This window comes from Cololabis saira, chromosome 16, assembly GCF_033807715.1.
Source record: "Cololabis saira isolate AMF1-May2022 chromosome 16, fColSai1.1, whole genome shotgun sequence".
Lineage (NCBI taxonomy): Eukaryota > Metazoa > Chordata > Actinopteri > Beloniformes > Belonidae > Cololabis > Cololabis saira.
Genome location: NC_084602.1, coordinates 1,677,365 through 1,704,984, shown reverse-complemented (window position 1 = coordinate 1,704,984; position 27,620 = coordinate 1,677,365). Strand labels below are relative to the sequence as shown.

General features: G+C 42.4%; 2 protein-coding genes across 2 annotated transcripts in view; one reads left to right on the top strand and one right to left on the bottom strand.

Moving 5' to 3' along the window:
- wdr35 (WD repeat domain 35) overlaps positions 1–13,300 on the top strand; it is a 50,490-nt gene extending 37,190 nt beyond the window's left edge. Inside the window, exons 25-28 of the mRNA XM_061743612.1 lie at positions 1,116–1,268; positions 6,097–6,250; positions 10,475–10,715; positions 12,123–13,300. Coding sequence (XP_061599596.1) covers positions 1,116–1,268; positions 6,097–6,250; positions 10,475–10,715; positions 12,123–12,273 — 699 coding nt within the window. The 3' untranslated portion in view covers positions 12,274–13,300. The remainder of the gene's footprint in view (positions 1–1,115; positions 1,269–6,096; positions 6,251–10,474; positions 10,716–12,122) is intronic.
- Positions 13,301–19,432: 6,132 nt separating this feature from the next.
- On the bottom strand, positions 19,433–22,226 carry sptssa (serine palmitoyltransferase, small subunit A). The gene is made up of 2 exons (XM_061744028.1): positions 22,096–22,226; positions 19,433–20,135 (listed from the first exon to the last, which is right to left on the bottom strand). The coding sequence occupies exons 1-2, from the start codon at positions 22,196–22,198 to the stop codon at positions 20,032–20,034; spliced, it is 207 nt and encodes a 68-aa protein (XP_061600012.1). The 5' UTR covers positions 22,199–22,226; the 3' UTR covers positions 19,433–20,031.
- Between the last annotated feature and the right edge of the window lie 5,394 nt (positions 22,227–27,620).

The window sequence follows — 27,620 nt, the reverse complement described above, 5'->3', positions numbered from 1 at the left end:
AAAACCTGCAAAATCGGCAGTGTATCAAATACTTGTTCTCCCCACTGTATATGGACAACGTGGGGGCGTGAACGGTTTGCCTCCGCAAAGTCCATATATTTATGATAATGTCACCTGGAAGGGCATTATCCCGCTTATACCAGTCACTTACCAAAAAACATAAATATGAAATCAGTTATTCATGCTTTAATGTGTTTTGAGTGGAAATCATTAGTTTTATAACAATCCACAGCTGAGCGGCTGAGCGACTATTTAATGTCTCGTCTGCAGCCGTTGGAACCTGGTAAGTTACAAAGTTATTTAACAAGCCATAACTCAGTTTCCTTGGTAACGGGAGATATTCTAGTTCACTCAGCAAAATTGTTATATTTACCAAATAAATTAAAAGAAATGACAAAATCACTCATGTCGCCGTCCTGGTAGCCGGCTCTTCTTTTCTGAATCTCCGTTGCCGTGGTTACCACCTGGCAGTTGATCCAGCACAATGATATTAAAGATATCAGGCAATTTTTTTTAATTTTTTTTAACAATTTGTTTATTGATGTTTTTCACATAAAAATACAGTGGTTCACAAGTTCAGAGTTAACCATTGTTAATATCAACAAGTACAACAAGACTCAACCTCCCTCTCCCTCCACCCACCACCCCTGGCACCTACCCCATTCAAGCACAAGAAAAACTAAATATGAAGAATTACATAGCAGTTCTCCCGATCTCATTGATCAGTTCTCCTGGTCTCAGTGCGATCAGGCTCGGATGAATGCAGAAACGGAGGATGAAGATTTCGATGGGTTTGATTAATGTAATAACTTAAATAAAGTACAATCAAACTAAGTTTTGCTCCCGCTTTATTTAAATTTTTTTAAATTCTTCGCTCTATTTGTGTGTGTTGTAAGGCGTGCGTGTGTGTGTGTTGTAAGGCGGCGCTCTGTGTGTGTAGACGGCGCCTTTTCGGTTGGTGCGCCGTATGTGTGTTTTACATCCAAAAATGACACACAAAACTGAGGGTGCGCCTTTCCACACGGCGCGCCGAATGGTCGTGAAAATACACTATCCTCCTGGCCAGCAGGGTTGTAAGTGCAGTTCCAGACCATAATTGCGCATGTGTTCTGCAGGTAGCAGAGGAGGAGGCCAGGAAGAGGAGCCGCCCTCAGCGGGTGAAGAAGCTGTATGTGCTGGCGGCCCAGCTGGTGGAGAGCTACCACCAGCAGATGAAGACGCAGCAGAGCGGAGCCCCCGGAGCCACCGGAGCCACCGGAGCCTCTCAGGTGACCACTCCACCTGGACCACTCAGCACTTTAACCTGTATTTCTAAGTGCAGCTAGGAGATTTAAAGCAATAATTTATTAGGGCCCGAGCACTGACAGTGCCCTATCGTATCTGTAGGAATTTTTCTCGTTTTTTTTTTCTTTTCTCGTTTTTATCCTCATTTTTATTTTTCAGATGAAAGGAGGGCCTTTTTTCCCCCTAAACGTGCCCTAAAAGTAACCAAATTGGCGAAAATATTTGATATTTAATGGTTTGCATTAACTCATTGACTGCCAGCCATTTTCAGAGCAGAGAGCTCCATACTGCCAGAGGTTTTTGGCATTTTGGCTGATTTCAAAGACCCACAGAATATTGAGTTTTAGGAGTACATAAACATTGAAACTACGTCAAGAAACTTGTGACTCTTGGGCGTCAATGGCAGTGAATGTGTTAATGGGCGTGGCCTAATGGCTCAACAGCGCCCCCTAGAAAACTTTGTGCCTCAAGCCCCACAATACGGTTTGACGTACATGCACAAAAATCGCTATACACTTGTATCATGTCGCAACTTAAAGAAAAGTCTCCTGGCGCCATGGCCGAAACCCAACAGGAAGTCGGCCATTTTGAATTAATCGTGTAATTTTGGTGAAATTTCTGCAATTTCTTCGGCCGTTAATACGGCCTGAACCGTAATGTGCACCCAGGTGTGTTATACATCAAAATGTGAGTCTCCATCTTGCGACAACACGCATTACTTTTCTCAGTCAAAAGCGTTACCGTGGCGACGATAGACGCCAAAAAGTGCGCCCCCCTTCATCTGATTGGTCAATATTTGATAGTTCCTACTTTCTACCATAACTTTTGAATGGTTTGATATAAAGACTCGTGGGTGGTGTCATCGGACTCTGTTTTGAGTCCTTGAACAAAATTGGTGCAAATTAGCCCCGCCCCTTCTTCTGATTGGTCGATATCCGATAGTCCCTATTATCTGCCATAACTTTTGAACGGGTTGTGAGAAAGACATGTGGGTGGTGTCATCGGACTCAGTATTGAGTACTTGACCTTCATTGGCCTGAATTAACCCCGCCCCTTCTTCTGATTGGTCGATATATCTGATAGTTCCTACTTTCTGCCATAACTTTCAATGGTTTGACATATGGCCCTTTTCGACTAGTATCTACTCAGCGCACCCCAACTCGGGACAGCTCGTCACGACTCGTCTCGCCTCCACCCGCTTTGTCCTCGTTTGTTTTTAGATACCCAGATCAGAAGTAGGAGGTTGGAGTGAAGCTGCTGTGACGTATTTGATTGTGTATCTAAACTAAGAAGACAACAACACTAAAGATGTAGAACCTGGAGGAGATGATAGATGTGCTGCTGGGTCTGTGGCTTGTGTTCGATATCAAGTTAAAAAAGGAGAGTGAAAGAAGCTTCAAGCGGCAATGCTTTTTTTTTTTTTTTTATTTTGTTCGTCGGCGCTGATGAGAAATAAAGCCTGAATTATGGTTCCGCGATAAATCGACGGCGTAGCCTACGGCGTAGGCTCTGCGTTTGTGTGACGTGGAACCTTAAATCAGCCTTCAGCTGGAGCCGTGAGCAGCTATGAAGAGACAGAGCTCCTGGTAGGTCTGGTCGTTCCTTATCTCCGTCTAGATCCCTTTTTAATTCTCTCCTCAGCACCAGGTTTATGAACATCTGCCCCTCAGAGTTGGATCAGAAACAGACTTTTGCTGCCGTTGCCTGTTGAATAAAATGAGGAAGCCGCGAGCCGCTCTTGCACTGACTCCCGCTTCCTGATTCAAACGTCTGACGGCTCCGCCCCCCGACCAATCGGTGGCCTGTAGTGTGATGATGTTAGATACAGCGCCGACTCCGCCGCTTAGAACCTCGGCAGAGTAGGTACAGAAAAAGTATCTACTCGACCAGCCTCTACCCGTCTTGTCCCGTAGTGCAAAAGCGCAAGACGGGGGCGAGGCGAGCCGTGCAGAGTAGGTACTAGTGGAAAAGGGCCAATAGAGTGTCATCGGACTCGGTTTTGAGTCCTTGACTTTTATTGGTGAAAATTGCATGCGCAAGGGCCCGTTCATCGCTGCTTACAGCTTTAATTTGAAATTAAAATTTTTATTTCAAACATGAAACGGTAGTGAATACATACATACATACATACATACATACATACATACATACATACATACACACACACACACACACACACACACACACACACACACACACACACACACACACACACACACACACACACACACACACACACACACACACACACACACACACACACACACACACACACATACATACATACATACATACATACGCACACGTCAGTGATGGTAAGAACAACAGTACTAGAATGTAATGGACAATACATACCAACTTAATGAGGAACAACAAGTACACATCAACATTTCAAGACCGAAGTTGATTTAACAAATTGTTACAACCCACTCTCTTTATACTTTGACTAGACTATGTTATGTTGTTTATTTAGCAATTTAAATCTGTGGATATTTTGCTTGTATTGGATATCCAGCATGTTCCAGAGTCTCACACCACATACAGACACACAAAAACCTTTACGAGTGGTTCGAACTTTAGGTATTTTAAAATCTACATATCCTTTCAAATTATGAGTTCTCTCCCGAATTGTGAAAAAATCTTGTATATTACTTGGTAGTAGTTTGTTGAGTGCTTTAAATAAGATTATTGATGTATAATATTTTACAAGATCATGGATTGTTAATAGCTTTGACTGAATAGGGCTTGGTCGTCTTGATGTCATCACTTGGCGGAGCCGCCATGTTGGATGCTACCTGAGCTGCTCTTCGGACCACTGCGCACTGTGTACAGACGTGCTCCCTCTTTGTTGTGTCTTACTTGTAATCGTTACTGTCCGTTATTCTGTAACCATGGTAACCTGTTGCTGTGTAGTAGCTGCAGCAGCTCCACACATAACAGACGTGGGGAAAAGATCGCTAATGGTTTAACTTTTCACTGCTTTCCTGCTTGGAGGCAGAACCACGGACACCAAGCATCGGAGATAACATAGCAAAAGAGTCGTCGGCTCGCTTGGATCGTAGCTGTAAGACGACCAAACATAACCTTCCACAGTAAACCACAAACAAACACTCACACAGACCGGAGTCGGTTTTATTTTTTTATTTATTTTTTTACTTTATTTATTTCTCAGGACAATGCACATTGATGAACATATATACATATGTAAATGTGCCAGATTGTAGTAGCACAAGGCTAGTTTCCATCTGTAGTCCAATATAGGCAGGTAAGGTGTTAAAAGCAGAGAAGATAAAAATGCAATAAGAAAAAGAAAACAGAAACAAAGACAAGTACAATTAGTAAAGACAAGTACAATTAGTAAAATGAGAATGATAAAAAAAAGTTAGTAGGTAGGAGGAGGCCCAAACACACATTAGGTGTGTGTACACATTTGTTGACCTCTGAGCCATATTTTTATCTGGTTTTTAAAAGTTGTTAAAGAGGGGCATTCCCTTATGTGTACAGGTATAGAATTCCATAACGCACTACCCTTTATAGAGTGCGTTATGGCTAAAAGCAGTTTTTCTGAACGGAACCTCGAGTGCTCGAGTGACCCGCGACTGTCGGTATTTAAAAAATTCCTGGAGGCAAGGTGGTGCCAGGCCATGTAGGGTTTTATACATTAGACAACTGTATGAGAATTTGCAGAAGTTGTCGAAGCTTCATAGATTGTATTTGTCCAAGATGTTGCAATGATGGTATGAGATAGGTTTTTTATCTAGGATTTTGAGTGTGGTAGGCCCCACCATGGTCCAGGTTGTGATGCAGTAGTTTAAATGTGAGAAAATCATAGCATGTAAAAATGTTAGGGCAGCAGTGTTTGACATGGCACATTTAATGTGCTTAAAATTATAAAGATTGAACTTTATTTTTTTAGTGATCATTTTTATATGTTTTATAAGAGAAATTTGAGTCTAGAACAACACCTAAGTATTTAAAGTCTGTTACCACTTCTAACTTTTCAGTGCCTAAGCTGACCCCGGGTAGAGAACGCATAGGGGAAGGTTGCTTAGAAAAGTATAAGCATACGGTTTTTTTAGCGTTTAATACAAGACATGATCTGTCGAGCCACATTTGTATGTGTGTAAGAGCTGTAGAGAGTACGCAAGCTGCTTCCTCAGGGTCTTTAGCTTTGGTGAATAAGACTGTGTCATCTGCGTAGAGTTGGACGTCCACATGTGGGCAGTGTTAAGGCAAGTCATTAATATAAAGTGAAAATAAAATTGGCCCCAGTATGGACCCCTGGGGGACCCCTACTGGACAGCTCATAAAGCTGGACCTAGAGCCGTCCACAACAGTACATTGTTGTCTGTGTGACAAGTATGACCAGAACCACATCATGGATTGAACAGAAAAATTAAAATCAATGAGTTTTGATAGCAGTACATTATGGTTATGGTTTTATTCCCCACTTCTCCAGCTAAACGCAGTTGCCTGCCAGCTCTCTGCGGTGCGATTAACCCCAATCTTCAGATAAAACTGCCTTCCTTGTTTAACGTATCCCGATAAATTTCAGTTCCTTTCCGGCATTTTAACTTTTTTTTTTTGCGGTCCGTCTGTTCACTTGGTGCTACTACACTGCTACTACACTGCTGTTTGTTTACACTCACGAAACTGCCAACATGGCCGCCGCGTCCCAGAATGCAACTTGGCGACCAAGCCCTATGAACAAAATATGAGTGTGTTCTAGAAATCCAGCCTTGAATGATTGGCACTGCTGGTTTGTGTAATGTGACTGATGGATTAACGGTTGTTGTCTGTGTGGTTGAGCAGGCGACGTCGGTGCTGGCCGGCCTGCTGGAGGAGGACGCAACGTCTCCAGCCCGGGTCCTGGACCAGGCCTGGAGGGGGGCGGGGGCCTACCACTACTTCCTGCTGGCACAGCGGCAGCTGTACGCCGGCTGCACCGACCACGCCACGCGCACAGGTGACCAAGCACCACCCAACATCACCCAACACCAGCCAACACCAACACCAGCCAACACCACCCAACCCCGGCCAACACCGGCCAACACCGGCCAACACCGGCCAACACCACCCGACATCACCCGACACCAGTGCACCACTCTTTGCCCGGTGTCAGGCGGCTCTTTGCCCGGTGTCATGCGGCTCTTTGCTCGGTGTCATGCGGCTCTTTGCCCGGTGTCATGCGGCTCTTTGCTCGGTGTCAGGCGGCTCTTTGCCCGGTGTCATGCGGCTCTTTGCTCGGTGTCATGCGGCTCTTTGCCCGGTGTCAGGCGGCTCTTTGCTCGGTGTCATGCGGCTCTTTGCCCGGTGTCAGGCGGCTCTTTGCCCGGTGTCAGGCGGCTCTTTGCCCGGTGTCAGGCGGCTCTTTGCCCGGTGTCAGGCGGCTCTTTGCCCGGTGTCAGGCGGCTCTTTGCCCGGTGTCAGGCGGCTCTTGCGACTTTATTTGATGGTGCAGTGAAAAACAGACACGTAGGAAGTGGGGGCAAAATATGCAGTGACTGGAATCAAACCCGCGTTCGCTGTACAGGGGAAGGTTTACATAAGTCGCCTGCTCAACCCGTTGAGCTATACGGGCACGCTCGTGTTTGTGACGGAAATAACTTGGAGGGACAAAAATGTACTTTCAAAGTGGCAGGGAAAGAAATGCACGGCCAAACGAAAATATGAAGATAAACACAGGAAGTTTTTAACAGAGTGGGAGAGTTTAATATATATATGTATGTGTATATACAGTATATATATATATATATATATATATATATATATATATATATATATATATATATATATATATATATATATATATATATATATATATATATATATATATTAAATATGAATATTTAAGCAATACATCATGACAGGCCGTGGTATACGCTCATTATATCACAGCTGAGCTGCGTTTCCGGCCCGACGCCAAGTGATGTATTGCTTTTAAAAAACTGTTACCAATAATGTAAATATGAAAGAGGAATACACAATCTATTTTATGTAGTTTTTAATTAATCAGAAATACATATTATCCAGTAAAAATAGCCCCTCTGTAGCTCTGCATGTCGTCTTTTGCTCGTCTTTTTTTTCGGAGAGAGGAACTCCTTAATCCATCCATCCATCGTTAGCTCCTCCCCGGAGATCAAAGTTTGCCGTCAACATGCCTAATTAATTGTATTGTAAACAAAAATACATTTTAAGACCAGCTACTTTTTGTTACCTGCTGTAACCGTCAAAAAATATGTAACAGTTGGTTGTTGTCATGGAAACATTGTTGCTTTCCTGACGCAGAATGATCTGCTGTGATGAAGCTTTAGAATAGAAGCCGTGGTAGATAAGATAAGATAAAATTAGATTCTCCTTTATTTCTTCCTCAATGGAGAAATTCACTTTGTGCAGCAGCAGTACACTCAACACACACATGCAGGGAAAGGGTAAAAAAAGTAAAAAATATATAATTATGAAATATAAACAGTATACTGTATACATTGGAATGAAACATAATATGCTCATTATACCACAGTTAACAACCAATCAGATTGCAGGATTTCACCTTTCCGTTTTCTAATGGTATTTTTATGTCTCAGAGAGAGCAGGGAGTGAGGGATGGTACAGTTGTTGTGTACGATGTGGCTCTTTGCAGTAACACAGTAACCAATTGTGGTCTCAGCCTCGGACTGGTTGGCCACCCCTGAGCTAGAAGATGAAACTGGGGGTTTAATTTGCAGCTTTATTCAGGACTTCAGAGTCATTCCAGCTGAATCCAATATGTTCCTTCCACTCAGACCACAGATATAACAGAAATCTTTCCACTTTGAATCACCTGTGCTGGTATCATCAATAATAATAATAATGAATTTAACTTGTAACGCACTTTCCATTCAATGAATCTCAAAGTGCTACACTTAGACCATTATTCATCCATACACATCCTCACTGGTGGTGGTAAACTACGTTTGTAGCCACAGCTGCCCTGGGGCAGACTGACGGAAGCGTGGCTGCCATATCGCGCCAAACGGCCCCTCAGACCACCACCAACATTCATACACATTCAAACACATTCACACGGGGCAAGGTGGGTAAGGTGTCTTGCCCAAGGACACTACGACAGCAACTGGGATGGAGCGGGATTCGAACCGCCGACCTTCCGATCTTTGGACGACCCGCTCTACCACCTGAGCCACTACCGCCCCATCAAGTGTTTCTAATAATTCAATTCAATTCAATTTTATTTATATAGCGTCTATTACAACAGAAGTTGTCTCTAAGATCTTTCCAGAGACCCAGAACATAAACATAAACCCCCGAGCAGTTATTACATAAACAATGGCAAAACTCCCCTAGTGGGAGAAAAACCTTAAGCCAAACTCCCCTTTATTCAGGAAGAAACCTTGACCAGGACCTGGATCAAAATAATGAGCCTAATAATCTGCAGTCCTCTCTTCTTGGATGACTACATGTGGCTTACTGCCTGTCCTAACTGGACGCGAGCGTCCGACTATCGCGTCGCACTGCGTGGCATCGGACGCTCTCTGTCCACACTGAACGCGTTATCGGCCCCCACGTTCTTTTGATTGACAGCTGAAACTCGCTTTTTAAAAGGCTGATTTATGGTTCCGCGTTACACCAACGCAAACCCTACAGCGTAGGGTACGCGGCGACACGCACCGAACTGTGCGCGTCGCCGCGTACCCTACGCCGTAGGCTACGCCGGCGATTTTACGCGTAACCATAAATTTGTGAAATTGCACCAGTGACTGTTTCATTGTTTATAGACTATTGCATATTATAGCTGAATGAACATATACTGTAGAAGAAGAAAATATCATTGGGTATGTTAATATACTGAAATAACTGGATGGAAGAAAATGGAAGAAACTACATTTTCTGAGTTTTATTGTCCTTTTTTGAATTCTCGTGTCTATGCCAACTTTCAGACAAATACTCCAAAAAACTCCAAACTCCAACAAATGACATTACAGTTAAAGAAAGATTCACTCACGTTGTTTCCCTTCAATGGAGGGAAATTTGAATTAGGGCTGGTAGTTTTATTTACAATCACAAAAAGCAAACTTAAACTGATTGACGCGTTCTAATATGGAGCGCGCAGCACCTGTAGGCTGAACTACACACACGTATACACTCACTACACACAACAAAGCGTAGTGATGCACCGAATATTCCGTAACCGAAATTGTTCGGCCGAAAATAGCAAAAAAAACACTTTCGGTGTTCGGTGGAATAAGTGGGGAAAAAACCGTACAATTAATAACGGCGTGTGGTGATGCAATCAAACAGTGAACAGCGTGGAGTGAGCGGCGTGTGGTGTTAAATGCAGCAAACATGTCAACATGTCAGATCATTACTGGGATGTGGGAAAAAGCAGAGCACACGAGAAATGATCCAGGCTGAGTTGGATTTGGAAAAGCGCTTGGTGATGGAGACGGTGACGCGCAGCGCAGGAGAAAGGGAGCGCAGAGAAAAGGGCCCTCTTCTCTTTTTTCTGATTAAATGCATCCGACATAGACAAACAGGCGATCTATGAGTAACTTCAAAGAGAAATAAAACGCCGAGAGAATATGGATAAAAGGAGGTGCCGGATCCAATCAAATAGGTACCGGATCTTGTTCCGGAAGGATCTGGCACAAATTAAGCCCTAATAAGATTCTTCTTATTATATCTTATTATCTTATCAGAACCTTCCAGCTCCCTGGCCATCTCCCTCCAGCAGCTGCCACTTTATTGAGGTTCTTGTATTGAAATGACCTACAGCGCTTTCAACCGGCTTTCAACGCGAGCGACAGGAAGAAAATAGAAACAGGGCGTCCCACAAAAGTCCAGCTCAAAACGGCGCGCCGCGTCGCGCTGCGCAACCAGTATGGACAGTGCAATAAAAAATAAAGCAATGGAATTGTTTTTGACGCTGACGCTTGCTCGCATCGCATGCAGTTATGACAAGGTGTTAGAGATCAAATTCAAAATTTCCCCTATTTCTCAAATATTTCTCAAATATTAAAAGAATGATTGTGGGCTGTTGCTCCTGTCTTGCACCGGTATGCTCGGTTCACGGTCTGTGTTGACGGGCGCGGGTGTCTCGCACCGGTGTGAACCAGGTCCAGTCGGTCTGGTCTGAAAGAAGACGATCAGTCTGAACCACCGAGCTGAAACGAGTGTTTGTTCTTCCGTTTCCCAGCCCTGCACCTGTGTGAGTACGAGGACATCATCCCTGCGGTGGAGATCTTCTCTCTGCTGGCCGTGTGCTCTGCAGCCGACCGGGCCTTCGGCGTGTGCTCCAAGGCCTTCATGAAGCTGGAGTCCCTGGACGGGCTGAGTCCCGAGCAGCGGCAGCTCTACGAGGACCTGGCCCTGGACATCTTCACCAAGCACCCCCCGAAGAACCTGCGCGGGGTCCAGACGGACGCCTCGCTGGACGGGTGAGACCAGCAGAGGCCACGCCAGTCCAGATCAGTCCAGATCAGACCAGATCAGTCCAGATCAGACCAGATCAGACCAGATCAGACCAGATCAGTCCAGATCAGTCCAGATCAGTCCAGATCAGACCAGATCAGACCAGATCAGACCAGATCAGACCAGATCAGTCCAGATCAGTCCAGATCAGTCCAGATCAGACCAGATCAGTCCAGATCAGTCCAGATCAGTCCAGATCAGTCCAGATCAGACCAGATCAGTCCAGATCAGACCGGGGTCTGGATCCCAGGCCCACTTCCAAATTACCGGATTTTCACAACCGTACGGCACACCGTACGAGAAGGCGCCGTCTACACACACATACGGCGCACCGCCTTACAACAACACACACACAAGCATACAAGTGTGCGTATTTAAAAATAGAGCAGGAGCAAAACTGAGTTTGATTGTGCTTTTTTTTAAAGTCTTTATTACAAAGTACTAACATTTTTTAAATCACCAATGAATAATCAAAAATTAAGTCCTCATCCTCCGTTTCTGAATTAAACAGCTGCGCTAAATCAAATATGCAACAGCTGTCAGGGCTCTGCTCGGCGTGGCCAGAGAGCTGCTCCCGGCTCGGCCACGGGTACGAGCCGGGAGCAGCTCTCTGGCCACGCTGACCAGTTCTCCTGGATCAAGCTTGACGGGCTGAGTCCTGACAACAGTTCCACTTTCCTCGCTGTCAGAGTCACTTTCCGTGCCGTGAGGCCCCTCGGAAATGATGCCGGCTTTTGTGAAAGCTGGAACAACAGTGCCAGCAGACACGTTAGCCCACGCATCTACAATCCATCCACAAACTGTGGCGTAACTTGCCCGGCGCTGCCTTCCTTCCACTCTTTGTGAAGCTGTGGTCTCCATCGGTCATCCATCGGTTCTGCATCCCAGTCATCAACATTTTTAAATTCACCAAATAAATTAAAAGAAATTACAAAATCACTCATGTGGCCGTCCTGCGGTAGCCGGCTCTTCTCTGAATCTCCGTTGCCGTGGTAATGGACACCTGCCAGCCAATCAGAATAGAGTATTCACACAGACTGTGGCATAATCTGAGCTACCGTCACAAAAACATGCAGCAGTCCTGGCTCTACTGCCCCCTCTGGTGGGAGGATCTGGCCGGAATAACGTGATCCTTCCACGCGCTACGTCCGGCCGGAGAAACCCCACCCTGTCTGGTGAAAAGATGCTGCTGATCACTCCTCAGGTTAAGGAGGAGACCTGAGCTCAGTGCAGGAACTCCCGGGGTTGGTAGAGGGAGCAATGCCCAGGACTGACTTAGGGAGGAGCACTGGGGGGGGAAATGGGGATAAACGGGGATAAAAAAAAAAAAAAGAATTCCTCAAATATCCACCTTCCTTTCCATTTGTCTCCAGGTTAGAGGGGAAGCTCCCCACATGCATCGTGACGGGCCGGCCCATTACGGAGTACCAGTTCTGGATGTGCAGTGTGTGTAAACACTGCGCTCTGGAGCAGGAGATCAGGAAATACAGCTACTGCCCACTCTGCCACAGCCCGGTGGCCTGAGGAGCCTGAGGAGAGGCCTTCAGGTGCTGGTGGAGCATCATCCACGTACCAACTCACGGACCAACTCACGTACAAACTCACGTACAAACTCACGTACAAACTCACGTACGGACACACGGACCAACTCACGTACAAACTCACGTACAAACTCACGTACAAACTCACGTACAAACTCACGTACAAACTCACGTACAAACTCACGTACAAACTCACGTACGGACACACGGACACACGGACCAACTCACGTACAAACTCACGTACGGACACACGGACACACGGACCAACACACGTACAAACTCACGTACAAACTCACGTACGGACACACGGACCAACACACGTACAAACTCACGTACAAACTCACGTACGGACACACGGACCAACACACGTACAAACTCACGTACAAACTCACGTACGGACACACGGACCAACTCACGTACGGACACACGGACCAACTCACGTACGGACACACGGACCAACTCACGTACGGACACACGGACCAACACACGTACAAACTCACGTACAAACTCACGTACAAACTCACGTACGGACACACGGACCAACTCACGTACAAACTCACGTACGGACACACGGACCAACTCACGTACGGACACACGGACCAACTCACGTACGGACACACGGACCAACTCACGTACGGACACACGGACCAACACACGTACGGACACACGGACCAACTCACGTACGGACACACGGACCAACACACGTACAAACTCACGTACGGACACACGGACACACGGACCAACACACGTACAAACTCACGTACGGACACACGGACACACGGACCAACACACGTACAAACTCACGTACAAACTCACGTACGGACACACGGACCAACTCACGTACAGACACACGGACCAACACACGTACGGACACACGGACCAACTCACGTATGAACTCACGGCCTCCTGGCGTCGCTGTGCGTCGCTGCGCTGGAGCCTCCTGGGGACACTCCAGGACCACAACTACCTTCGGACTATTTTTACGCTGTCTGCAGGAAATAAACGTACATTAAACGTACATTAAACATGATGTGGAGCATGATTTATTAGCGTAACGTGTTGGTGAGATGGTTTGGGTAAATGATGGAGAAATCCTTCGTAGCTTTTCAGCCCACGCTCTCCGGCGGCCCAGATATTTTTTATTAAAGGTCAATTTAACAATGTAAAGATCATTTTCTCATCTTACATGATGAAATCTTGTAGTCTTGTTCATCCATCCATCCATCCATTTTCTATACCCGCTTTCTCCAGTTTGCAGAGTCCCGGGGGTGGAGCCTGTCCCAGCTCAGGGCTTCACCTGGACAGGTCAACAGTCCATCGCAGGGACACATAGGCTGTTTTTCGAATCCGCATACTGTACTACAAGTATACACTGATTTGTCCAAAGTGTAGTAAGTAGTATGCTGTATGTGAACAGAAGGAAATCTGCAGTGTGAGAAAAATACCCGGATGTTTTACTGATTTGGAAAAAAATCTGCAGCATGCATCAGACCAGTCTACCTCGCCTACTATATCCCAGAATGCAATGCGGCCTCGGCCGGGCAGCGCTTTTTTCTTTTTTTTCTCAAAGCTTTATTGAGAAAACAGCTGCGACCGGACAGTGACTGAAATGACTAGTAGCGTCCGTGGAGAGGGAGAAGGAGGAATATAAATGTAAGTAACTTTAATATATAACCTTTTTAATTCAATTTAGTGTAAGGACAACGATAAAAAATTGTGACAAAGCTACGTTGCCCATTTGTAATGAATGTAGAACTTGGCATATTTGTCCTAATAACGTTAATACAAAGCGATAACGTAACGTTAAGTCAGCCAAAGTAACGTTACCGTTAACGATAGTGAGCCGTCAAGAAGAAAACATTTAGCTTATCTTTATTAGGGACAGATAAGGACACACTGAGGCGCTGATTGTGTGGCGATCCACCAACGAAGCCTATTCAGTGGGCAGCGAAATGCCTCCCTAAAAGGATTTAAGTTAGGTTTTTAATAGTATGTTAGGTTTTTGTTAGTTATCTTAGTGTGCTTGCTAGGTAAATAAAAGTGAATTAAGTGTTATGACAACGTTATATATCGGTAGTTCATTGTATTTTCATGAAATAACTACTTTTCATTAATGTGTTTTGACAGAGAATTTGTCCGGGAGCTGAAATAAATAAGAGATGCAGAGAGAGCGACTCGAAAGAGAGGAGAACTTTGTTAATAATAAAATAAAATGAAATTCAATAGACTGATATGTTCATATTAATACATTTATTAATCCCTTTCCATCCCTTATGTCATTTCATCAATGAATGTGGTATTACTGCTATTTCAACATTTAAGATAAGATAATCCTTTATTAGTCCCACATCGGGGGAAGTTTGCAAAATATGGCCCGACTGGAATCGAACCCGCGTTCGCTGTACGTAAGTCACCTACTCAACCCGTTGAGCTATACGGGGGCGATCATGTCATTACGAGAAAAATACATTTTCACTTGAAATTAGTAGAAAAATCTGTGGGACAAGATTTATCTTCTTATTACAAGCAAAAAAATCTTGTTCCACTGGCAGATTTTTCTACTTATTTCAAGTGAAAATCTACTTGAAACAGGTGAAAATTGTTGTTTTTTCCAGTGATGAGTCTTGTTTTAAGTGTAATGAGATTTTTTTTACTAAAATGAGACATTTTAACTAGAAATAAGACAAATATTCTTGTTAAGATTTAGAGTTTTTGCAGTGATCCATGTTACTTATCCTGTGAAGGACAGAGTCATATTGATAAGTTCAGAAAAGTGTTTTTATTGTTGTGTTTTGATGTATTTGATGTAAGCCCAGTGGATATTTAAAGCTTACAGAAGGCTGCATTTAACTGCTGCTATGTCATTCCTGCAGTATTTCTGCAGCTGTTTTGGTCACTGCTATTATTTGTAATATATTATATTATTTGTAATCAGCACAAATTATCTGTCTCCATATGATCAAATCCACCATCCCCCCTGATTTTTTTTTTTACAACTCGAGTACTGGATATATATATATATATATATATATATATATATATATATATATATATATATATACATATACATACTTCTGATCCCCGAAACATCGGATCAAATTTCTTAACAGGCGTTATTTGGATAAACTGAGCCCAGGGTGGGGATCTTAACGGTTACTTTTACGCCTGAAAAAATATTAAAACTTAATGAAGTGGCATATTAACAGCACTACAGCTGAAATTAAAACAGCTTCTAGTCTGCTTTTAAATCTCATCTTTCTCTGTCGTTTTGGTGTGAAATGCATTCTGGGATACACTGTAGCACACTGCTGTGTGAACGGTCTGCTGGAGCAGCGTACTGAATCCTTCATTTAGTACATACTTTGCAGTATGTAGCATGTAGTGCGGTAGTATCTGAATTTGGAGACAGCCATAGACCACGTTTACATTAGGGATGTAACGATACACTAATCTCACAATACGGTACGATACACGATATTGAGGTCACGATAACGATACGATATTATAGCAGTATTTTTTAACAACCTTGAATGAGGAACATATGTCTGGAAAAAATGGTCTTTTATTTGAAAGACACAAAATACAAAACAATGCTGTGCGTTTGCCCTATTATTACAGTTTGTAATGCTTTATAACTGTTTAAGTTTTAAAGAGAAAGCCAGGCCAACCATTTTCCACAAACTGAACTAAAAGTAAATGTCAGGTTTGTATTATGCATCTTCAGTTTCATACAAGTACAAATATTTAGCCACAAACTGAATAGTTTCTCTCATGTATGATTTTACTTTTTTCTTTTCCAGAAATGTAACAACTAAAATTAAATAAATAGATAAAAGTAAATAAATACATACAATTTTACATCATAAAAAAGATTGATTCATGCTCACCTTATAAGTGTAAGAGGAGATTTATTTTTGTTAAGAAGGTTATTTTGGTAATTCAGGGTTGATTATTTTATAAATATATTCTTTATATTGTGATGTAAATCAGGGACTATAATGACACTAGTCAGTTTATCTGTAGTGATGAGTCTGTTTTAGATTGGGCGGAGTGATACGCCACAGTACGGCACTAGGTGCTGTGTTGATGTTCTAAAATCCTACACTGTTGAGGGACATTAAAGTACACTAGAAATCAGCAGAAGTTGTCCCCGTGTTTATCCTACTCACCACCCCAAAAAGGTTTAATTTAATAAGGTAAGGCTTAACTCTACACCAGCCTTACATCAGTAAAAGTTCAGAGCTCAAAACCCTGCAAGAGTCCCGTGATCGGGACCAAAACGGGACTAGTTTCTTCTGAGCGGAGGAAGATTTTGGTCCGCGGGTCGAGGCGCGGTCGTTACTAGTCACCACAATAGATTAATATTAATAACCCAATATCAGATACACTTTGTCACCTCCACGACACGTTTCGTGACGTTTTTGTATCGCAAAATTTCTTGGCACGATATATTGTTCCACCCCTAGTTTACATGCAGTCAAAATTGGGGTTAAGGTCAATATTACGGGTACTGAAACATTGGGAATAATCTGTTTCCATTCGTGAGCTAACAGGGTTATCCCTGTATACATGGTAAATATTCATTTGGGATATCTGGATCAAACCAGCGACGCACGGAGAACATCATGACGCAATTCCGGTCATTTCTGCTTCTTCTTCCTGTATCCAAATCCAAATAACAAATAATCAACAACAATAACAGCAGCACGGTGGATAATGAACAGCCCAGTAGAAGTAGAAGAAGAAGTGATCTGGTCTGGTGTTCGTACAAATGCTGCTTCACGCAACTTTTCTCTCTCCTTCTTGTAAATCTTCTATCCCGGTACTTTCTACCGTCTACAAATGCAGAAATGTTCATATCCTTCATTACATTTATGAAGGGATTAGTCTCCTCCTGGTCTTGGTTTCTCCGTGTTTATAAGAACTTCCTGGACTCAAAAGACCAGGATTCCTTGTGAACAGAACATGAGCAGAAAACAAATTCCTGTTCCGTTTGATGGGGATATTCTGTTTGGCGTTTACATGACCCAATATTCAGGTTTTAAAAGGAGTAACCCAGGGCTCATATTGGGGTTTTTAAAAACCGGGTTATTGCTAATATTCTGTTTAGAAAAGGGTTATTGATGCATGGAAACGTAGTCAGTGATAAACACAACCAGACATTCACACTCACACCTATGTTGATTCAGGGAGCTTTCACATCTCCCGTGTACTATCCATACTCATTCCAGAGAAATGTATTAGTGTGGATTGATGGACACTAGCTGAGCAGAAACTTCCCACAATGCAATGCAGCAGTGTTTGGTTGCTAAATGATACGTATATGTCATAAGTATAATATTAAGTATAATAATATTATTATATAATATTAATATTATAATATTCATATTTAATAATATTATATAATGTCATCTTGTTTCGGCCAGAATAAACGGGAAAGAGCGGTGCTGCTACTGCTGCTGTTACCATGGTAACTAGTGATGCACCGATTGTTCGGTAACCGAAATTGTTCGGCCGAAAATGGCAAAAAACTTTCGGTGTTCGGTGGAATAAGTGGGAAAAAAACTGAACAATTAATAACGGCGTTGTAATATAAGGAAATAGACTGGCCGCTCCGTAACTGTTGCACCACATAAATCGTTGGCCAACCGAAACCTAACCACATAAGAATTTTACCTAACATTCACCAGCAGGTGGAACCAAATCAACATAAATCAATCTATTACAGGTGCGTTTAGATGACGAAATCAAACGTGGAAGAGCGTGGAGTGAAGTGGTGCAAACATGTCAGCAGTGTGGAAGTATTTTAGAGTGGCAAAGAATAATACAAGAATGGCTGTTTGCAATGAATGTTCTGCTCAAATATCTAGAGGGGAAACATCTGCAAAGTCTTTCAGCTACAAGTTTGATTTATCATTTGAAATGATAAAAAACCCTGAGCGCTTTAATGCATTTTTATTGTTTTCAGGCCTATGTTACAATGTTCAGTCAGTTAAGCCTAACGTAAGCTCAAAGATTTTCATTTTGCTAATTTATTTATTTTAAGTTATTGTTCTTTGTTGGTATAATGTCTGCTGGAATATTTAAGAAATGCTGGGAAATTAAATGTTCAGTTTTTTATGTTCAACAAATGTTTTCTACCTTGTAATTTTGTAAAAGATTTTTTTCTTTTAAAAGCATGCCTAAATCGAATTTATTTGATTTATACAATGGTGAAAAAATTGGCAAAATAAATGAAAAACTGCGAAGAACAATGTTCGGTATTCGGCCAAGTGTTTATTATTATTTTCGGTTTCGGCTTCGGCCACAAATTTTCATTTCGGTGCATCCCTAATGGTAACAACTCCCCCCCCTCCCTACGGCAGGAAGTGACGTGTGCACTCTTAATAGTACGTCCGAATTACTCCACCCTACGGATATTTACTCAAAAGTGTGCTGAACTTAAGTATACTTTTTAGTATATACTTTTTAGTAGGTCGGACGCACCGAGTGTAAACATGATCTGGAATTATTCTATTCGGATTTAAAATCAGAATAAACCAGCCACTTACTTAGAATTAAGTTTAATTCGGAATGGCCATTTTCATTCGGAATTAGGTGTTTACATGGTGATTTTTTTTTTTTTTTATAAATCGGATTGAATTTTAATTCTGAATTAGAGGAATTAAAGTTCCCATGTAAACGCACTGATTGCCAGTTATGGCAAACACTTGATTGCAGTTGTTGCTGCCGAGGGAACCAGTTATTAGGTTTAGGGGGAATCACTTTCACACAGGGCCATGTAGGTTTGGATTTTTCTTTCACCTTAATAATAAAAACCTTCATTTAAAAACTGCATTTTGTGTTTACTTGTGTTATCTTTGTCTAATATTTAAATTTGTTTGATCTGAAACATTTAAGTGCGACAAACATGCAAAAAAAAAAAAAAAGGAAGGGGGCAAACACTTTTTCACACAAGTGTGAAAGTATCTGCCGGGAAAAGCAGCTGGAACTTAAACAACCGTAGCAACTGGATCAAACACACTGTCGTTGTTTAGGATTCCCCGGCCAAGCAACAACTTTGATGAGCTTCGTCTCAGAGTTTTCACGACCCGCGCGTATTTAACGCAGATATCTGAACCAGCTCGGAATGAAAAACCTCATCAAAATTACCTTCTCTTTTATTAAACATTTGATAAGCTTCATATTTACAGGACACGGGTGGAAACGCAGGAGGAGTGAGACGTAGGAGTGAGACGGAGGAGTGAGACGGAGGAGTGAGACGTGTGATTATGGTCCAGAGTCTTCCGTTCAAACAGCTGGAACACAAAAATGATGCAGGTTGAGAATGGTCCCGCTGAAACGTCCGGGGGGAGAAAACCACCGTCCTGCGTGTGGACCGTTCCCCCGTCAGGATCAGGACCATAGTGATGGTGTTACCATAGCAACCATGGTGTTACCATAGCAACCATGGTGTTTCCACAGCAACCATGGTGTTACCATAGCAACCATGGCTTTACCGTCACATCCAGACTGTTACTCAGTTTAAAAACAAGGTGAAACCAGGGACGTTTCCAGGAATGTTGCAGAGCACTCAGAGAAGGAAAACAAGGGCCTCTTGTGCAAACTTAAACACGCAAAAAAAGAAAAGTAAAAGTTTGAAAAGTAAGGAGGTTCTGGAGGAAACGTGGGCCGACGGACAGGTGCAGGGCCGGCGGACGGGCAGCCAGCGATGGGACAGGTCCGTGGGGGAGCCCCCGGCTCACTGGACCACCTCGAAGTAGTGCAGGATGGCCATGACGTGCTGCGGCATGAACACGTAGCCGGTGTAGAGAGCCATGCCGGCCACCGACACCAGCAGGGAGTCTGAGGAGACGAGTTCAGGAACAACCGGGAACATTCTGGACTCTTAACCGCAAACTCATCTTCATCTAGGAACAAGTCACCAAAACAAAGCACTTTTACAGGACAGGGCTGGTTTTTACAGAAGAGTATCAGGGCCAGGCAGGAGAAAAATAAAAATAATATTTCAGAGGAGGAAGATTTTTTTTTCATTATGCACTTCGAGAAAAAAGTGGAAATGTTGAGAAAAGAGTCAAAATTTGATGAAGATATTGATTTGAAACACATATCACACATACAGGACTGTCTCAGGAAATTAGAATATTGTGATAAAGTTCTTTATTTTCTGTAATAGAATTAAAAAAACAAAAATGTCATACATTCTGGATTCATTACAAATCAACTGAAATATTGCAATTATTTTAATTATTTTAATATTTCTGATTATGGTTTACAGTTTAAGATTAAGATTCCCAGAATATTCTAATTTTTGAGATAGGATATTTGAGTTTTCTTAAGCTGTAAGCCATGATCAGCAATATTAAAATAATAAAAGGCTTGCAATATTTCAGTTGATTTGTAATGAATCCAGAATATATGACATTTTTGTTTTTGTAATTGCATTACAGAAAATCACAATATTCTAATTTTCTGAGACAGTCTTGTATGCAGTTGCATAAGTTCAGAAACGTCTCCTTAACGTTCCACTGCAAGGATGTAAGTTAGTTAGTTAGTTAGTTAGTTAGTTAGTTAGTTAGTTAGTTAGTTACAGATGCTGCTGCAGAGCTGTCAGTTGCTCTAACTGGATTTGATGGGCCAGAGGAGACATTTACACTTTATTCACCAAATTGTATTTCAACATTAATCTCCACATTTCAACTTTTTTCCTCAACATTTTGACTTTTTTCTCGATGTGTACAATAAAAAAAGAAAGTCTTCCCCTCAAACATTTGTTCTCCTGCCTGGCCCTGATATTCTTCCGTAGGTTTTAGACTAAACAGCATGTTTGCAGCTGAGAGACAGCTAAACCCAGACTGGACCTGGTACCGGTCCAGCCTGACGGCTCCATCACAGCTCTCACCAAGGACTGGACCAGTACCGGTCCGGCCTGACAGACGGACGGCTCCATCACAGCTCTCACCAAGGACTGGACCACTTTGTTTCAACTTATTGCCTTTACACAAAAACTTACACTGCAACTGACTTCATGTTTTTGTACTCAACCTGCTCATACAACTCTAAAACTAAATCAAACTGGATTCCTGCATTAGACTAATTACACATCTACTTTTATCCATTTATATATATATATATATATATATATATATATATATATATATATATATATATATATATATATATATATACATAAACACACCTACATACACATATATATATATAAATAAAATAAATAAAATGTGAATATTTTTTCTTGTCACGTGGTATCTTAACAGCAATATATAAGTGTTTTATTTGTCTATTTGTGTCTGGAGTCCCTAGGTCATGTGTTTACAAAGTTACATTAACAACAACAGCGACCTCCATCCACCTTGATGTACATTAATGTACATCAATGTTCAGTATTTTACTGTATTTACAGGAACTAACCTGATCTAAAGCTGCGGTCGTGAGGACTTTATCTAAACTTCAGTAAGTTTGGGTGTGATCTGTTCACGGCTCGAGTTATTAACTTAGTGAACGTGATCAGACCTCCACCAGTGTGATAAACGTCTAGAGTTATGAACTTACTGAACGTGACCAGACTCCACCAGTGTGATAAACGTCTAGAGTTATGAACTTACTGAACGTGACCAGACCTCCACCAGTGTGATAAACGTCTAGTGATCACCTGTCTGTCCCTCAGCTCCACCTGACTTTCCTACAGCAGCTAGCGTTAGCAGCTCCAGCCGGAGCTACAGGGCAGCTCCAGAGCAGCCGCGGGCAGAGCCTCTCCCCCGGAGATAGGAGGAGGATAGAAGGATACTGAACACGGTCCTCTCCCAGGGCTCCAGCATGTACAGCGCCGTCACCAGCAGGTACTGGTAGTAGAACCACGACAGCTGCTTCCAGCAGTTCCCCAGCGCCATGTTGCTCTTCTCCAGCAGCAGCCGAGACTTCCGGATCAGGACAAGCCCCGCCCCCCGCCCACACCACACACACAAGCCCCGCCCCCCGCCCACACCACACACCATGGATCTATAATAATAACTGCCACACACACACACAAGCCCCGCCCCCAGACCCGCACAAGCCCCGCCCCCATAACCACACGTCATCTCCCGGAAGACGGGCGTGGAGTTGTTGTTTTTTTTGTTTTGTTTTTTAAATTTATTTCAAATTGTCAACAATACATTATAAAACAAATAAAACATATATAGAAACATTTGATGCCAGTGGATTAGTCACAGACAGAAATTATAGATCAGTTCAAAAAAATGTTATACATAGTACATAACTCAGTGGTTTGGATGGCTTTTCTATCTTTAGAATATTGGATTGTTGCAATGTATTGTTTGAATTCATTTTTAAAGGCCGGGAAAGATGGTATGTGATTAGAGAATTTAGATTTGTGAATATGAAATTTTGCAAGTAACAAAATTAAATTGATGATGTAAAATTGAATTGCTTTGCTAGAGGTGAAAGAAAAGAATCCAAACAATACATTTTCATATGAAAGGGAGAAATCAGAGTCAATATGATGTGAAATTATTGAACAGATATCTTTAAAAAAATACATGAGATGGGACAAGACCAAAATAAATGACATAAGTCTCTGCAGACAGTTTACAAAATGAGCAGACACATCCATGTCCTTTTTGTATCTTTGTAGAAATACCTTGCAAGGATAAAAACGATGAATCATTTTCAGAGTCACTTCTTTAACCTTATTTATAATCAGATATTTAGAGGGCAAACACCATATTTTCTTCCAGTTCAGATCTGAAGTGAAGTTATTCCAGTAAGAGACTACATTTGGAACAGAGACTACTTCTCTTTGAAATAAGGCACGTATATCAGGGTTGTTATTGCTCTTTTTAGAGGAGAAACATATCTGACCAACACTAGTAACAGCAGGATCCAATGGAGGTAAAGACAGTTCAGATGAATTCTTAAGAAGCATTAAGACACCAGAAGGTACAGCATCAAAAACTATAGCGTATTCCTTTGGTGGTTTAGGAATACTATACTTGTCCAGGAGTTCTGAGTATGACATTAAAGTGCCGTTTGGATTGAGGAGCTGATAACCAGATAAATCCCATGGACCAACCAGTTTTCCAAGAACAATGATTTGTGTTTATATACTGTAATATGTCTCTATTGTTCCAGATGTAGTATCTGTGGGGGGAGAAGTTGTGTGTGTGTTGTGAGCATTTGTTTATGGAAATTAGATAATTTTAAGGGGATTTTTTTCAATTTTATAATTGCAAAGGAAAACAAATTTAAGGCCTCCAAGTTTTGAGAATAAGTAGTTGGGAATAAAATTCCAGATGGAAGTTGGGTTTCTAAGAAACTGTTTAATCCAATTTATTTTGAAAGTTAAGGGTGAAAAAATCAAGAAAGTTCAGGCCACCATGTTCATAGGAGTTCATTAAGACTGATTTTCTAATGTAGTGTATTCTGTTTCTCCACACAAAATTATAAAGTATGTTATCAATGGCTCTAGAGGTCTGTTATTCACATGGAGAGATAAAGCTGCATAAGTCAGGCGGGATATGCCCTCTGCCTTGGTTAGTAGAATTCTACCTCTAATGGATAAGTCTCTTTGTAGCCAAGAGTTGAGTTTTTTCTGTATCTTTCCTATGGTAGGGCTGAAGTTCAAAGAGCATCTAGTGTCTTGATTTTTGTTAATAACAATACCGAGGTAAGTGACAGAATCTTTCACAGGAATGTTAGAGATAGAGGAAACATTACAGCAGCTCACACTTATTAACGTTTAAACAGAGCCCAGAGGCTTTGGAAAACATCTGAATTAAATCAATGGCTACTGAAACCTGTGAAGCATTTTTTTTTTTTTAATAAAGTGGTATCGTCAGCCAGCTGACTAATAATAATATCATTTTCAGCTATTGATACCTTTCAAGGGGCTGATCTTAATGTAATCAGAGAGTAATTGAGCACAAATCAGAAACAAGTACGGCGAGAGCGGACATCCTTGTCTGACTCCGCGCTTTAAATCAAATCTGGGAGAGGTGCCTGCATACAGTTTAACTGAACAATTTGCAAGAATGGGACAGCACTTAGCAGAAACCGGAAACACGTCAGATCTAAATGTTACGTACCGGTATTATAAGTTTGGGAATGATCATCCGGATGTTTGAAAACAAAGTTGTAGCCTATATAAAGGAGCATAAAATTCAACAAAGAACACAATTTAAACATTCGCACAGTACAATATGTATTTCCTTGTTAATGTAGTGTCTTTCTTTCAATCTACCCATACCAGCACATCCAGTATGCCAGGATCAATCACAGAGTAATTTCATTTTTGTAAGAGCGTGTAAACTGATGGTAACCTGAGTTAAATATTCCATCTGTGTTATGACCATCTAATATTACTTTCCAGTTTGAGCATGATGTCATTTCATTTTTGCAAGAGCGTGTAAACTGATGGTATCCTGAGTTAAATATTACAGTTATATTATCACTATTTACTGCAACGTTTTTGTTCAACTTGCTGAAATTGTTTAAATTTTGTGGTCATAAATAAATGACTAACCAAATTACTGCCTGACTTGTTTGTGTTGGATCTAAAACTATCTTGCTAGTATTTACATGTATGCATTTCTGTTAACATTTGTGTCTTAAGTGAGAGAGATTACGTTTACTGTCGGAGGACTTAAGAAACCAGAAAATATTCATACTGTAAGTGTAACTGGACCTCAATTGTTTTCAGAAAATGTTAAATGAATGAAATATGTAAGTATGTTTAAGTGCAATATTAAATGTCTTCTCACTTTTCACTTGAAATAAACTCAGCTCTTAAATTCACTAAACCAGCACAAATCTTGAGCATTTTGTCAATTTCGGGTACAAAGTTAATTGGCCCTGTTTGAGAAAGAATCTTGTACACCCTCAGGTTCCTTATTCAACATGAATGCGGGCATGAGCAATGCGGCGTGTGAGTGACCTCCTCACTGGTCAGCTGGCATCCTTTGCGTGTGAATGCTGGAATGATTAGTTTCCCCCTACGCTCCTCCAGCAAGTCTCTAATGGCCCTTTTGCACTAGTCCCGCTTAACTCGGTTCTACCCGCCACGGCCCCGTCTTGCACTTTTGCACTAGGGGCTGAGACGGGTAGAGCCGCTCCAAGCCGATACTATTTCTGTAACCATTCTGGCGAGGTTCTATCCGGGCTGAGCCGGGACTATTTCTGAGGTCACCACCCTCCGTGCCACTGATTGGTCAGGGGGCGGGGCCGTCATCAAACTACAGGCCACTGATTGGTCAGGGGGCGGGGCCGTCAGACGTTTGGACACGACGGGAGTCAGCGCGAGGCGACTCGCGGCTCGCAGCGATTTTATTATAAAGCGCAAACGTCTGTTTGCGCTCTGAGGTGCAGATGTTCATAAACCTGGTGGCTGTCGAGCTGTCGACCTGAAGGTGCTGCACCTGAAGGTGGTGCACCTGAAGGTGCTGCACCTGAAGGGCACCACTGTGGGCAGTGTCCTGTCAACGCTGCGTCAGCTTTGATTTTTCCATATTTGTAACATTTGCTGGGACCAGCGGTCTGTAATGGGACTCCTTCCTTCTGTTGCTCTATAGCACGGTCCAGCTGGATCAGTGCTGGTCAGACTGCTGAGAGTCCAGTTGGACACACGTGTTGCCATGCCAGTGCTAGAATTTTTTATTTTTTTTTCACCCAACCCAACAGTCCCTTTATACGAGAAAGCTACCTCTAAGAAGACACCGTCATGTGATCATCTTGGCATAAGTACATGCCGCTTACTGAGTGCTGATTCCTGCAAAGAGTTGGACAAATCTTCTAACTAATTCTGATGAGCAGAGAAGTTTACTAGATGCAGAATTTCTCCTTAAAGAGCTGAATCTTTACCAAAAGCAGAGCTTACAACTTGATGCTGCAATTGGAAGCCAAGGCAGGGTGATTAGCAGTGGAGTGACATGAGCTCTCTTGAGTTGGTTGAAGACCAGACATGTTGCTGCATTCTGGATCATCTGCAGAGGTTTAATTGAGCAGCTGGAAGGCCGACCAACAAAGAATTACAATAGTCAATGCGTGACATGACCAGAGCCTAAACCAAGAACTGTGCTGTAAGTTCTGTCAGGTACAGTAGGGTCTGATTTTCATTATGTTGTAAAGAGCGAATCGGCAAGACCAGGAAACTGAGGCAACATGGTCCTTAAAGGTCAGCTGGCTATGTAATATGACACCGAGATTCCCAGCAGAATTCCTATCTGAGGAAGTAATGAATGACTGTCTGGACAGACAATGAGCTCAGTCTTGGACAGATTTAGCTGGAGGTGACGGTCCTTCATCCATGCAGAGATATCAGAAAGACAGGCCGATATTCGCATTGAGACAGCAGTGTCGCCAGGTGGGAAGGAAAGGAAGAGCTGGGTGTCATCAGCATAGCAGTGGTAGGAGAAGGAAAGGAAGAGCTGGGTGTCATCAGCATAGCAGTGGTAGGAGAAGGAAAGGAAGAGCTGGGTGTCATCAGCATAGCAGTGGTAGGAGAAGGAAAGGAAGAGCTGGGTGTCATCAGCATAGCAGCGGTAGGAGAACCCATGAGAGCTGATGATTTCACCTAGTGAAGAGGTCTATAGTGAAAAGAGAATTGGGCCAAGCACCGATCCCTGTGGCACCCCTGTTGCCAGCTCATGTGATCTGGACACTCGTCCTTGCCATGATACTCTGAAGGATCTTCCTGCGAGGTAAGACGTGAACCACAGGAGGACAGATCCTGAAATGCCAAGCGTTGAGAGAATATCCGAAAGTAGAACATCCAAAACATAATACAAAAGAGAGAAAGACAAGAGGTTACATTTTTACTTGCAAGGAGAATGGACAGAGATGTGTTCAGTTACAATCTCCTGCCGCTCTGAAGCCACTCTGCCGACCCCTCTCTTTTTAATTCCTTAGGGTGGTCCCTAGTTACAATACGAGTTGCAGCTCTAAGGGAGAGGGAAAACACAGCTGCAACTCTTCACGTTTACACAACTCATTATTTTCAGCTTGATATATGTTGCTCGTCCTTGGCCTTGAAGCAGCACGGTGTATCTTCGACCGGGGGAGCAGTTCTTGTTTTGCACAGATAGCTCTTTGATGACCTCGTCCGCGTTAGTCGCACACACACACCAACTAATGTTATTTTATATGTAAAGATACTTGGAGTGAATATGAGATGATTTTATGTTCAATTATTCTAACAGCTTTGGAAAACATTTTGGAAATTCAAAAATTTTTTATTACAATTAAATGAGAACTATGCTCAATGAGTGGAGATGAGCTGCCAATCATTCAAACTGGAGAAGGATTATGTTCACTTGGAAA